Genomic DNA, 14,017 nt, shown 5'->3' with positions numbered 1-14,017 from the left:
GTATTAAATATCCGTTCAGAATTTTTTTAATGATGTGCACAATTTTAATGGATTATTTAAGGGCAATGAGTACTTAATCCGATCTGTTATTACTATGGCTAAAAAAGATCTGGCTGCCATTTTGAAAATAGGGCTTTATTAAAAATTCGGAGCAACACCATAAAATCATAGTTTATTATGTTAACAGAGAGAGGTTAAAGTTCTAGCTGTGTTACCAGGCAGTGTAAAGATGGAATAATAATATTTAGAGTCTCTGCCAAAGAGAGAAATTAATTCTGGGTGTGTGACCTTAGACTGGAATTATCGTTTTTGAGATTTAAACTAATTCAAAGGATTGAATTCTGAACCTGCTAGCAGCAGGGAGATGTGTAATTGCAACATGCATGTCCCAGGAAGAAGCACTTATGAAACACCATAGTAGTACTGAAATGTGGAGGGTATAGAATTGCGAGGGCTGAGGAGCTATCTTAGAGAGGATGATAGTGCTAGTCTCCATACTTGAAAATATCCTGTAAATGAGGATGACAAGGATGGCCAGTGTTTGGAACAAGCTAGGTATTGACGCATACTTATTTACATGTATTACACTGTGTCATTTTCTATAAGACCAAAACAAGTAAGATCAAATTTTGACAGATGCGGTTCAATGTTTATTTTTGAACATTTTTTTAATGTGTTATTTTTATGATTAAACTTATTAATTATCCTAAATGGCAGGTAAGATGGGGAGATGGTGGCATAGTGGTAATGCCACTAGTAATCCAGTGGCCCAGGCTAATGCCCCGGGGACTCAGTTTCAAATCCCACCATGGCAGCAGGTGGATTTTAAATTCAATTAATTAATGAAAATGTGGAATTGAAAACTAATCTCACTAATGATGCCATGAAGCGATCATCGATTGTTATTAAAAGAAAACCCATCTGGTTCACTCATGCCCTTTAGGAAAGGAAATCTGCTGTCCTTACCTGGTCTGGCCTGCATATGACTCCAGACCTACAGCAATGTGGTTGTCTTTTAACTGCCCTCTGAAATCATAGAATCATAGAATGGTTGCAGCACAGAGGGAGGCCATTCAATCCGTCATGCCTGTGCCAGCTCTCTGCAAGAGAGGTTCAGCTACTCCCATTCCCTGCCGTTTTCCTGTAACCCTGCCAATTTTTCTCTCTTCAGGTGCTTATCCAGTGCCCTCTTGAAAGCCATGATTGAGTCTGCCTCCACCACACTCTCAGGCAGTACTTTCCAGATCCTAACCATATGCTGCAGAAAAATGGTTTTCCTGATGGTTCTTTTGCCAGTCACTTTAAATTGGTGTTCTCTGGTTCTCAACCCTTCCACCAATGGGAACAGTTTCTCTCTTTCTACTCTGTCTAGACCTCTCATGATTTGAACACCTCTATCATATCTGCTCTCACCTCTTTTCTCAGAAGAACAACCTCAGTTTCTCCAATCTGTCCACATAACTGAAGTCCCTCATCCCTGGAACCATTCTCGTAAATCGTTCCCGCATCCTCTCTAATAACTTCTGTTATGACCAGGTGAGGAAAGGGTTTCAGGCTCCCCTTTCACCCCTTCTCTGGTTTGACCACAACGGGATTTTATTTTTTACACAGCGCTTTAACTCACCACCTCAATGAGCAGTTGCTTCTCTTCCTCTAATATAATTGTAAATGAGCCAATCAGACAGGTTTTCTTGAATATAAACAAGAAAGATGTAAGTTTATTAACCTTATCACTCTAAACCAGTTAAAAATTACTAAAATAGCTACGTATCCACGCCCCACATTCATGCAAGACTCACACAAACACAAATGGATTACAGAGGGAAAAACAGAATTGGAAGGTTGAAGTAGAGTCCGTAATAAAAGTGGATTTTAAATACTGAAGCTAAGTCCCATAGTCCTTAGTTGAAGATGTAGTCCTGAAGCCCTCGCTGGGCCATGTACACGGGCCGAGCTTGCTTCTCAGGTTTTGGAAGGCAGAAGAGGGGTTTTATTCTTGTCCCCTGGCTGCTGACTGTAAGGAGCTATAGACTTGGCTTTCACCAGCTGCGGCTTGAGGCTTCTCTGGATCTCTACTGGAGAGAGAGGGGGGGAAAAAGGAGACAGATGCTGTTCCCTTGATGATGTTCAGTTACTGTCTGCCTTCTGAGCCATCACTCACAAATCTCCAGAGTGGCCTAAGTAGTCATGTGATGTGACCACCACTTTGTGTTTAAATGAGAATCTTACGGAATGGTCATTGAAACTCAAGGCCCTCCTCGCAAGTTGTTCAGACATAGTTGGTAGGGAGGTTTGGCTCTTTCAAAGTCAGTGGGTGTCAATGGCTTTTGACGACCGCATTGACAAGATTGTCCCCAATAAGTGAATCAGAGAGCACCCCATTGTTCTAGCTAGGCTGAGTTATTCACATCTGTCTCCAGCCTAATCCTTTGTTTTTTTCATATGCAAATTATGCATTGCCATCTCGGCTGCTAGCTGTTACGTTTTAAAAGTTATTTGTAACAATGTCCAGTAAACGTCTCAGGCAAAGTTCCACACGATGAAATTAATACCACGCAGAAAGAAATGCGACAGTGGGAGCATTTCATTATAGGACTTAAAAAGGAAACACAGGAAAACACACGTGCATTTTTCATTCACTCTCATTCATTCAGAAACCTTAAAATTGTTGCAGCTTGTCTGTTTTTTCTGCAGCAGCAGTGCTGATTTAAACTGTCCTTTTTCCCTTGAGGTTAGTCTGGGATGGCTAGGTGTTGTCCAATGGGTTTAAAGTTTCTTTAGTATCAGTTTGTAATATCCTGAGGATAGGCTTCTCAATAAACATGTGGTTGCTGGGGAAGCTTGGAGTCGCAAATTTCCATAATGCTCCTTTATGCACAAGCTTTAACCCCTCAGCTGCTGTTTCTGCAACATGTGGTTCTAACCCTTCAGGTCTCAGTACCTTGATAATTTCTCTCCCTATGGAGGTATTGGGTATTAAATTGGTTTTAAGCCCCAGTGATGTGTCTGAGAGTTTCTCTGGGTCTTTGTTCTTGTTGGAGTCTGAAGTGAGATTGTTGGATTGAATTAGCTCTGGGCTTGAGCTCTGATCATGGGAATCTGCAGTGGGTAGATACACTCTGACCTCACTTTCAGTGTTCTGATAAGTCATCCAAGTGCTGCTCACTCTAGGACATTTTTGTTTCCCTTTTCTCCTGACGGTGGGGAGGGTCTGTTTGTTAATCTCTGCCATGTCCTCTGGGACATTCCTACTCACAGGTATCTGTCCAGATTCCACTGAACTCTCTGCCATTTTGCAGACTTTCTTTCTTCCTGCAAGTCTCTGTAAATGCTGTTAACAGCCCTGGTAGGGTGCTTCTTTTGTCTGCATTTATGTAGGAGGGTGTGGGGTCTAGTTTTTCCAACATTTCGGGGTTAGCTGACCGGACAGTCGGGGGTTTCATTTGGGACTCTTCCTGGCCCTCTTTTAATCTGTCCTCACTGTCCTTTTCGTCCCCTTCCTTCCTAACTGTCTGCCAGTCCTGTGCTTGTGTGTCCCCTTTTGTTCTCGGCAGGGGTAGCAAGCCACTCAGTTCAAGTGCAATCAGTGATGGGCAATAAATGCTGGCGTTGCCAACGACATCCACATCCCATAAAAGAATAAAAAAAGGTATTGGATATCTTTTAGTGTCATCTGTTCTTTAAATCTTAGTTACCATACTTTGTAAGAAGAAGAAAGCTATTTTTATAGATGTTTTGAGAAGGTGTTAGAGTCCCGAAAATCAGATCTTTATTGTAATGTGACTGTAGGATTTTGTTGCAGTTAATATTTATTGAAAAATGTAGGCCTGGTTTCTTTGACTTCCATCCAGTGTTAGTTAAAGTACTGATATGTTTCACTGCAGCAAGCTTTACGAGAAGTGGACAAATTAGAGAAAGAGCGAGCGGAATTGCAGAGGGAGGCCAACACTCTCATTGACTTCTTCTGTGAAGACAAAGAAACAATGAAATTAGAAGAATGTTTTAAGATATTTCGAGATTTTTGTGACAGATTCAAAAAAGCAGTCAAGGTAAGTGGGTTCACAACCTACTCTAATCTGAAATGACTGCAGTTGCTTTGTGACTCTTTTTCTCACTATGTGAAATGAATCCATTCCAGAGATTTCAGATAGCCTCACTGTTGCTGCTAAAAATCGCTGATCAAGTTTACTGAATGACAGAAGGAAATTCTCTTAACTGTTCAACCTGAAATTTTAATGAAGTCTTAAAATAAGGTAACAGATGAAGTTATTGTAAATACAGCTGTGTATAGCACCAAACAATCAGAATAGCAGCCCAATTTTACAAAATAGAAGATAAATATGACAGCTCAATAGGTGAATGCACTGGTCAGTGTGGAACTAAATCACTTGGAACTAGAAACCCAACAGGACTATTTCTCGGCTCTGTTGAGTTGATTGTTCTCTGCTAGGGCGGCAGTAGGTGGCCGTATATTGGTCTGGTTGCCCCTGAGCTGCAGAGGAGAGAAATTAACTAATGTTCCCAGTCCTGATTGCTAACCAGTGATGCAAGGTAGAATCTTTATGTGTGGATGTCTGACAAAGACAGAATCTAGCTTAGTAGTGATAATCCCCTGTGGTTAAACTGCCTTGAAACTTACCCCTGAGTGGTTATTTTGGCCAACAACCAAAGAGCTATTGGGATCTGTAGAATGATACCCCTGATAAAGCAAATATCTTTGTGAGAACAGGGGAGGAATTTATAGTGAACAAATTAGTGCAAGAAGAAAATTATTCCATTATGAGTTCTGTATGTGGTTCTCAAACCAGTTTTCACTACACAATTAAAGGTGTACAAGTCTTTCTAACCTTAAGTCTGTAAATATCATTGTTCGAAACATTATTATAAGATGTTTATCAAACCAGACAGGGTTAAAGGGTAGGACAGTAGAGATGCAGTGGTAGACATTTAAGGAGATATTTCATAACAGTCAGCAAAGTCTGCGTGGGTTTCCTCCGGGTGCTCCGGTTTCCTCCCACATGCCAAAGACTTGCAGGTTGGTGGGTAAATTGGCCGTTATAAATTGCCCCAGTATAGGTAGGTGGTAGGGAAATATAGGGACAGGTGGGGATGTGGTAGGAATATGGGATTAGTGTAGGATTAGTATAAATGGGTGGTTGATGGTCGGCACAGACTCGGTGGGCCAAAGGGCCTATTTCAGTGCTGTATCTCTAAACTAAACTAAACTAAACTAAAAGATACACTCCAGTGAGAAAGAAAGACCGGAGGAGAAGGATGCACCATCTACAGCTAACTAAGGAAGTTAAAGGTAGTATAAAATTGAAAGAAAAAATGTACAATTCTGCAAAGATTAGTGGTAGGTCAGAAGATGAGACAAAATTTAAAAACCAGAAAAGAATGACTAACAAAAAATAAGGAGTGAGAAATTAGAGTATGAGAAAAAGCTAGCTAGAAATATAAAAACAGATAGTAAGAGTTTCTACAAGTATTTAAAAAGGAAAAGAATAACTAAAGTGAGCGTTGGTTCCTTAGAGAGCGAGACTAGGGAATTAATAATGTGAAATAAGGAAATGGCTGAAGCCTTGAAAATATATTTTGTGTCTATCTTCACTGTAGAAGACATAAATAACATCCCAGAAATACATGTAAATGATGAGGTGAAAGGGAGGGAGGAATTTAAAACAATTACAATCACCAGGGAAAGGGTACTGAGAAAACTATTAGAACTAAAGGCTGACAAGTCCCCAGGATCTGATGGCCTGCATCCTAGGCTCTTAAAAGAAGAGGCTGCTGAGAAAATAGATGCATTGGTTGTAATTTCCCAAAATTCCCCAGATTCTGGAAAGGTCCCATCAGATTATTAAGGAGGTTATAGCAGGGCATATAGAAAGTCTTAATGCACTCAGACAGAGTCAGCATGATTTTGTGAAGGGGAAATCATGTTTGACTAATTTATTAGAGTTCTTGGAGGAAGTAACAAGCAAGATGGATAAAGTGGAACCTGTAGATGTGGTGTACATGGATTTCCAAAAGGCATTAGATAAGGTGGACATCAAAGGTTACTAAACAAAATAAGAGTTCATGGTGTAGGGGGTAACATATTAGCATGGCTAGAGAATTGGTTAGCTAACAGGAAGCAGAGAATAGGGATAAATGGGTCATTTTCGGGTTGGCAAGCTGTAAATAGTGAAGTGCCACAGGGATCAGTGCTGTGACCTCAACTATTTACAATCTATATCATTGACTTGGATGAAATGGCAGAACATATGGTTGCCAAATTTGCTGAAGACACAAAGATAGGTAGGAGAGTAAGCTGTGAAGAGGACATAAGGAGTCTGCAAAGGGATATAGATTGGTTAAGTGTGTGGGCACAGATTTGGCAGGTGGAGTATAATGTGGGAAAATGTGAACTTGTCCACTTTGGCAGGAAGAATAGGAAAAAGTAGTATATTGTTTAAATGGTGAGAGATTGCAGAACTCTGCAGTACAGAGGGATCTGGGTGTCCTGGTACACGAATCACAAAAGATTAGTATGCAGGTGATGAGGAAGGCAAATAGAATGTTGTCATTTATTGCAAAGGGAATAGAGTATAAATTAGGGAGGTTATGCTACAGATGTACAGGGCATTGGTGAGACCACATCTGGAGTACTGTGTACTTAAGAAAGGAAATATTTGTATTAGAAGCAGTTCAGAGAAGGTTCACTTGACTGATTTCAGGATGAAGGAGTTATCTTATGAGGAAAGGTTGGACAGGTTGCGTCTGTAACCATTGGAGTTTAGAAGAATGAAAGGTGATCTTATTGAAACATAAGATCTTGAGGGGATGTGACAGGGTGGATGCTGAGAGGGTGTTTCTTCTTGTGGAAAGACTAGAACTAGGGGACACAGTTTAAAAATAAGGGGTCTCCCACTTAAGATATAAATGAGGAGAAATTTTTTCTCTGAGGGTTGTTAGTTTGTGGAATTCACTTCCTCAGAGAGCAGTGGAGGCTGGGTCATTGAATAATTCAAGGTTGAGATAGATACTTAATAGACAAAGGAGTCAAGGGTTATGGGAGGCAGAGAGGAAAGTGAGGTTGAGGCCACAATCAGATCAGCCATGATCTTATCAAATGGTGGAACAGGCTCGAGGGGCCGAATGGCCTACTCCTGTTCCTAATTCATATGTTCGTATGTATGTTCTCTTTTATATATTGGTGCAAATATGATACAATAAGGATCAACAGTCCACCTGCTTCAGCATTCACTCCCTCCACAGTGGCAGCAGTGTGTACCAGATACAAGATGCACTGCAGCAACTCACCAAGGCTGCTTTGACAGCACCTTTCAAATCTGCGACCTCTACCACCTAGAAGGACAAGGGCAGCAGAGATTTGGGAACACCAGCACCTGCAAGTTTCCCTCCTAGCCACACACCTTCCCAACTCCTTCATTCCTTCACCGTCGCTGGGTCAGAATCCTGGAATTCCCTAACAGCGCTGTGGGTGTACCCACACACATGGACTGCAGCGATTCAAGAAGGTAGCTCACCACCACCATCTCACGGGCAATTAGGGATGGGTAGTAAATGCTGGCCTTGCCAGCAATGCCCACATCCCATGAAAGAATTAAAAAAAAATAAAAAAAGATGAATTATAATTAATGTGGCTTCTTCATTTAATTTATTTTAACCTTTACAAGAAAAATTGTCATTGAACTAAAATGATAAATATTTGACTACTGAAAAATTGAAATCTCTGTATCCCATAGGAGAACAGAGACAGAGAAATCCAGGAACTCCGTCAACAGCAAAGGTTAAAGGAACTGGAAGAGAAACGGCATTTGTGGGCATCTGGTGAGCGAGCTGTATTTGGAAGGAGTAGTAGTGAAAATGACGTGGAACTGCTCATCAAGGATGGACTGCATGACCTTTTGGCCTTCACACAGCAGAGATCGCAAAGCCCAGGAGGTGTAAAAAGAACAAGAAGCAGGCGCATACGCTCATCTGCAGGCTCAGTTATGGACAGTCATTTATTGTCCTTTTTGCAGGCTGCTGGAACAGATGAACAGGCAAAGTCAAACAGTATTCCTCGTTCCATTGCACGTTGCTCTAAACAGAGGGCAGCCTGGCAAGAGATGTCAGAAACTCGAGAAGGAAGCTTAGATAATGCATACTTCCACTCAAACCAGGGCTCTTTTCATGACACAACTGTAAAAGACAGCCTTCGGCGCACAGCTTCAGCTGTGCCTTACACTATTGGGAACACAGAGACTATTTATACAACAAACTTTGGTAACATAAAGACTGATAATGGAATTGGTCAGAGTGGACATGATACCCACAATAACAATGAGAATATCAAACAGAATAGGGATCACACAAAACATATAGAGACCACAAATTTAAACCAGATGACTGCAACCAAAGAGCAACTTGAGCTTTTTGAGGGTTTACAAATTTTTAGTGACTCCAGTTCAAAAATAATTGACTCTAGCCAAATGACAACTTGTGATGATGTTACACTAACAGACCTAGAGTATGCGGAAGACTTAAGTTTGCAAACTCCTGGTAAAGATGTGAGTTTGCAGAATCCTGATACAGATGTGAGCTTGCAGACCCCTGATACAGATGTGAGCTTGCAGATTCCTGATACAGATGTGAGCTTGCAGACGCCTGATACAGATGTGAGCTTGCAGACTCCTGATACAGATGTGAGCTTGCAGACTCATACAGATGTGAGCTTGCAGATTCCTGATACAGATGTGAGCTTGCAGATGCCTGATACAGATGTGAGCTTGCAGACTCCTGATACAGATGTGAGCTTGCAGACTACTGCTACAGATGTGAGCTTGCAGACTCCTGATACAGATGTGAGCTTGCAGATTCCTGATACAGATGTGAGTTTGCAGATACCCGGTACACATGTGAACCTTCAGACTTCTACTGTCTTCGATTCGAGTGTACTTTCTTCCAGTCTGGACTCGAAAAGTCTTAGTTGCTCTAATAGTGAATCTTACTGTGTTTCAAGTTCTCCCTCACCACAAAAGGAGAAGAATAAAAAAAGTACTGAAGTGACTGTACTGAGCTCAAATACCATAACATCACCTGCTAGCCTTGTTTCAAATAAGGAGCACGGAACAGTGTTTTTTGTGCTGGGATACACAGATGATATGGATTGTTCTGGATCCTCAGAGAAATGTGAAATAAAATCTGTGTGCCAGGATATCAAAGAAGAATCACATAAGGTGTGTGAAAGCCAAGATAATCATATTGGGGATCATACAGCAACGTCTAATGATTTGGAGCACATGACATGCAACCATCTTTCTGTTCCTATCGGGAAAGAAGTAGCCACTCAAAACATTCCTGCTCTTGAGGCAATCTCTGTGAAATTGGATTTACCAAAGGAGGCAAAGCAGATTTCCAACTTAAAGCAGCCATGTACTGTCAGAGAGAAAGCAATGCCCAATCCGAAAACAACAGTGCATTGTTTGAGTAGTTCATTCCATCCCAAATCTCCAAGGACAGTGAGCCAGTCAAATATTGAGGAAATAAAAAAGATTTTGCCAATATCAAAATCAACTAGAAGATCAAATAGTGTTAAAGGATCGGAAACAAAAACATTAAGAAGTGATGAACTAAAACAGTCTCAAAAGGCCTCAGGGTCAAATAGGCGAGACAGCTGCTCAAAGACTCCCCGTAGGTCCAGCTATCCAGTTGCAGATCAAAAGCCAACAAAAGGGACCATTGCTTCAGGTCGCTCATCAAACAGTCTGCCAAAACGTAAAGACTCCCTTAGAAAACCTAGTGCTAAACCAGTCCAAAATATCTCCAGGCCAAAACCTGAGGAAAGCACTAAAATCTGTCGCTCAACTACAAGAGGTCTCCCTAAGCCTAGAACAGACACAGGCGGAGCAACAGTACCCATGGAAAGAAATGGCATAGCCATGCCAAATCCAACTCCCAGCTTTGCCAGAAATACTGTGGCATCCTCCTCTCGTCGCCAGAGGGCAGACTCCAAACGGATCCCAGGCATGCCTCAACAAACCTTCAAGTCAACAAATCTTACCAGAGCAGCTTCACAAAAGCAAACTGCGGCAAAGTGCACTGGGACACATCACACAAACAGCAGTGAAAATGCTAATGTTAAAAGGGCAAGTAGCCAAAAACTGGTGAGCAAGCCTCAAGAGGCGAGTAAAGCACCAACTTGTAAAACACAAATCATGTACACAGGAAACAGTACTTCGCTAAAATCGACAGAAAAGAAACGTGTCCCAGCAGCAGACTCCAGTAGGATCAGGAAAACCCCAGAAAGGGTACTGAAATGGAAGTAAAATGCCCTTTTCATGTGTAGATTAGGGCACTAGTAAATTAAGGGTGATGAGTGGATCTTCCTGAAGGGGAAGTTCTCTCCTCATGAGTCTGCAGCTCAGCTTTTCATTGGTGCACAATGCTGTTCCACAACCTGATAGCTCTTGACTCCCAACCAGATGACTGGAATTGGAATTCCAGCATCGACTGATGCTCAAGTTTCACTGCTGTTCAACCAGCCGATGTCAGACAGGTTTTTAGAACTGTTCTCTATGGCACTGGCAGGAGGTGGAGAAACTGCCAGGACCAGCTCTGCCATTTAGAAGTGCGCCTCCTACCATCCAGTCACGGAGTGAATCAATGCATACAGAAATGCATTGGCCAGATCTCACTTTTTGTGACAGCAGGAAGCAGGAGTTGAAGCCCTAATGGGGGAATAATAATTGTAATAGAAATGAAATTACATTTAACTGATGCTGAACCAGGACCTAGAAGCATCTTGATTAGTGGCAATGTGATTGCTAATTCCTCAGGAAGAATTACTGGTGCACGGTATTTTGCAAGATTGAGTTAGAGTGCTGCTTCTCTGTAATGGATCTTGATGCATTACATAAAAATGTCAAAAAGCTAAGTTAACTTTATCTCTCTTTGTAGTTAGTGAATGTATCTCTTTAAAATGTACATCAACATTAAATCTTTAAATCTCTAGAAGCTGCATATTTATCATTACAAGGAGCTGCTACTTTCTTTTTAAGGGAGGAGAGTATTGGTGCCAAGGATTAGAAATGTGTAGAGATACAAGGAACGAACTAGTGGACTGAAGCTTCCACTTAATTATATAGTTGCAGCACCATAATTTATTTTTTTGTATTGTGATATGTATAGTGTGTATGATATAAAGTGCATAACATAATCTGTACAGTAAATACAATAGCTGGTTATTCATTAATTAAACCCCGTGGATGGGATAACCACTCACGTTCAGTCACTTTCACAAATGGGTCACTGATTGTAGGGCTGATTAGAAATTGGAGCTTGAGATTTAGATAGACCATTGTATGCAGCTGTGTTCTGTTTTCTGACACCTTCTATGGGTATAAAAGGACGTTCTTTCTCACAATAATGGAAATGAGGCCCTATTTTGCAGGAGTTCCCTGAGTGTAAAACACTGGACTTTGTGAAATTCTTACTCAACGATGATCATCCATTCGATGTCGGATGTTAGCTGGTGACTTTCGAGCACAGTGATGTGAAGGAACATCGCCTTTTGTATTTAATAGTGATCTAGTAATTAACAGCGTGCTAGTATGTATATATAGGTGTTGCACTGCCTGTTTAGCAGTTTTCTCCTTCCTGTTTTGTTTAAATATAAAAGCTGTATACATCTGTATACAACTACTTTGTCAGGCCCATGCCTGTCTGTAGCAACATAGTCAATTTTTTGTCCTATTCTTATTCTGTAGTGTTTTTTATGGGGATATATTATACCCTGACTTCTCTCCACAGGGTGCTTTAATCTAAAAGAAGTATATATTTTTGTTAGAGCTGAGCTCATTACATCTCTTAACCGACCCACATACTGTCTGAAATGAACCAGACTGAACGTGGGTTGGACTGCTGAATCCACCCACACCATGCTTGAGATTAATGGCAATTTTTTCTTGGCAAATTAAGGAATTCCAATTTCTTCTCTACTCATGCCTATAATTGAAACAGTATGGAACATTATTTTACATCCACTATAGAGATAGAGTTTAATGTAAATATGACAAAACTGATATTCAGTCTGAAAAGCTCACACAGGTCAGTTTGACAAGTCACTGATTTTTTTTTTCTTTGTATCTGAGGTGCTTTTGCTCATTTGGCTAAGATGTTGTAAGCTGTTAGCTTCATTCATCTTCTGCAACCCTTATTAATTCCACCCTCGTGTCACTGTTTAACATCTGTGATAGTTGCTTTATTTTATCAGTAGCTGCCTTCATCATGCTTTTAAAAACTTCATGACTCGATGGTCATTTCAGATTGTAAGACTACCTTAAGGTTGTGAACAAAAGTGATGTATCTTTGTAAATTGAAATGAAGTGTTGTAGACAGTAACATTTGCACGTTCCACATAACTTCTGTTCAATCAAGTATTAAAAGTCAGTTCTGTCTAATTACGTAGTGATTGTGTTGTCTTTTTGGTGAGGCTTACGAATGCCCATTGCTACATTAGTACATGAGAGACAATAGAGATAAACTGGCAGAGACTGTGGGGTAAATTTGGGCATTGGCGGGCTGCAAAACAAAAAATATCGTATCAGTTGCCTGTTGAATGCCTCATCTGATATTTAGCTTCATTGACTTCAGTAAGACTGAATATCAAGCATCCTATGTGATGGCAGCCGTTTTGCGTTTTGCGTCCCCGTTCAGTTTCGCTCCCTCTATGCCAGGAATGGAGTCTTTGAAAAATTACCGTTCTGTATGTGGTTGAAGTTTGGCATCATTGGATATCAGAGTTCTGTGACCACACTTTCCAACTCTGGTAACATCAATGTTTATCTTTTATTTTTACAATATGTCCAAATAAATGCAATACAGCTGGTGTTGGAAAGTTAGGGAGTGAGGTATATGAGTGTCAAGTGGGAAACAATGGTGAGATTTGAGCCTGGGAATAGGGCAGAAGCACTCAGTATGAATGGGACCTGGGAGCAAAGGGGAGAGGGTGGAGAAGATTTGTATGTGGCACCTACCTGTATTAATGGGGAGAGAGGGCAGACTTTGGAGAATCTTGGGATTACTGAGATCTTGGAGTAATGGAGTCGGCGGGGTGGCTCTGGTGTTTTTGGCCCCAGTGCAATGGAATGACTTAGATTTGAGAGCTGTAGGAGGAGGCCTGCAATTTGGGTGTATTGTGTTGAGAACTGATTGGAGCCTGATAACTTCACCACAAAAACAGCATTGATTTCCAGAACCTATTTAGGCAATGGATGGGGAGAGGGACATTGATGGAATTTGCATAGAGAGCAAAGAAGAGAGAAAGCAGATGGCCAGTTACATTGATGCTGGACATGGCCACACCAGGGGGACAGATAACATGTGACTGCCCCAGAGGACTATGCTCAGACCTGCTAGGAGCACCTGCCCAGGGGAACCAACAGTCATTACAGATACATCAGGACCCCAAGGAAGGAATGTGGGAGGGTTGTAGTTTAAAGCAGGAAACTGAGGTCAGACATGCTGATGACTGAGAAGTCATGCATACACAGAATCCTATAAACTGGGCGTTGAGACCTGCTATTTAAGTGCATTAGCTCAAGGAATGGTGCATAACCCAAGACTCTTAACAGATTATAGCTCTGAAAGGGAGAAAAACTATTGCAAAGATTTATTACAGTACTTGGTACACTTAAATATTTTCATGATATTTGTAATGAATTATTACATTTTTTTATCGTTGTATATGTTTCTTTTGTCTGTATGTAGTGCAGGAGGAGTCATACAGTGCCAAGCCACGACTTGACTTTCTATTTAGAGTGATTTGATAGCTGTTGCCAGTTCTTCATTGATAGCTTATTGCTAGCTTTTTCATGAATGGAAATGATTTTTAATTGATTACCTCTTAGTTAGTTTGGTACTGGAGCCAGACAACCTTGATATTACATAATAGTTTGTGATTTAATGATACAATATTTGAGCCAAGTAGGACTTCATAACTCAGGATTTTGCACGTGTGATGTGCAAT

At 41.0% G+C, this 14,017-nt stretch overlaps 1 protein-coding gene across 4 annotated transcripts in view; it reads left to right on the top strand.

The window, feature by feature from the left end:
• fhdc1 (FH2 domain containing 1) overlaps nt 1-12,449 on the top strand; it is a 134,573-nt gene extending 122,124 nt beyond the window's left edge. For all 4 annotated transcript variants that reach the window (XM_068040831.1, XM_068040814.1, XM_068040823.1 and 1 more), the window contains 2 exons: nt 3,885-4,049; nt 7,752-12,449. In XM_068040831.1, the coding sequence (XP_067896932.1) occupies nt 3,885-4,049; nt 7,752-10,316 (2,730 nt within the window). In that variant the 3' untranslated portion in view covers nt 10,317-12,449. The remainder of the gene's footprint in view (nt 1-3,884; nt 4,050-7,751) is intronic.
• Nucleotides 12,450-14,017: the final 1,568 nt, after the last annotated feature.

The sequence above is a fragment of the Heterodontus francisci genome, chromosome 1, assembly GCF_036365525.1.
Source record: "Heterodontus francisci isolate sHetFra1 chromosome 1, sHetFra1.hap1, whole genome shotgun sequence".
Lineage (NCBI taxonomy): Eukaryota > Metazoa > Chordata > Chondrichthyes > Heterodontiformes > Heterodontidae > Heterodontus > Heterodontus francisci.
This window is presented reverse-complemented; position numbering and strand designations above follow the sequence as displayed.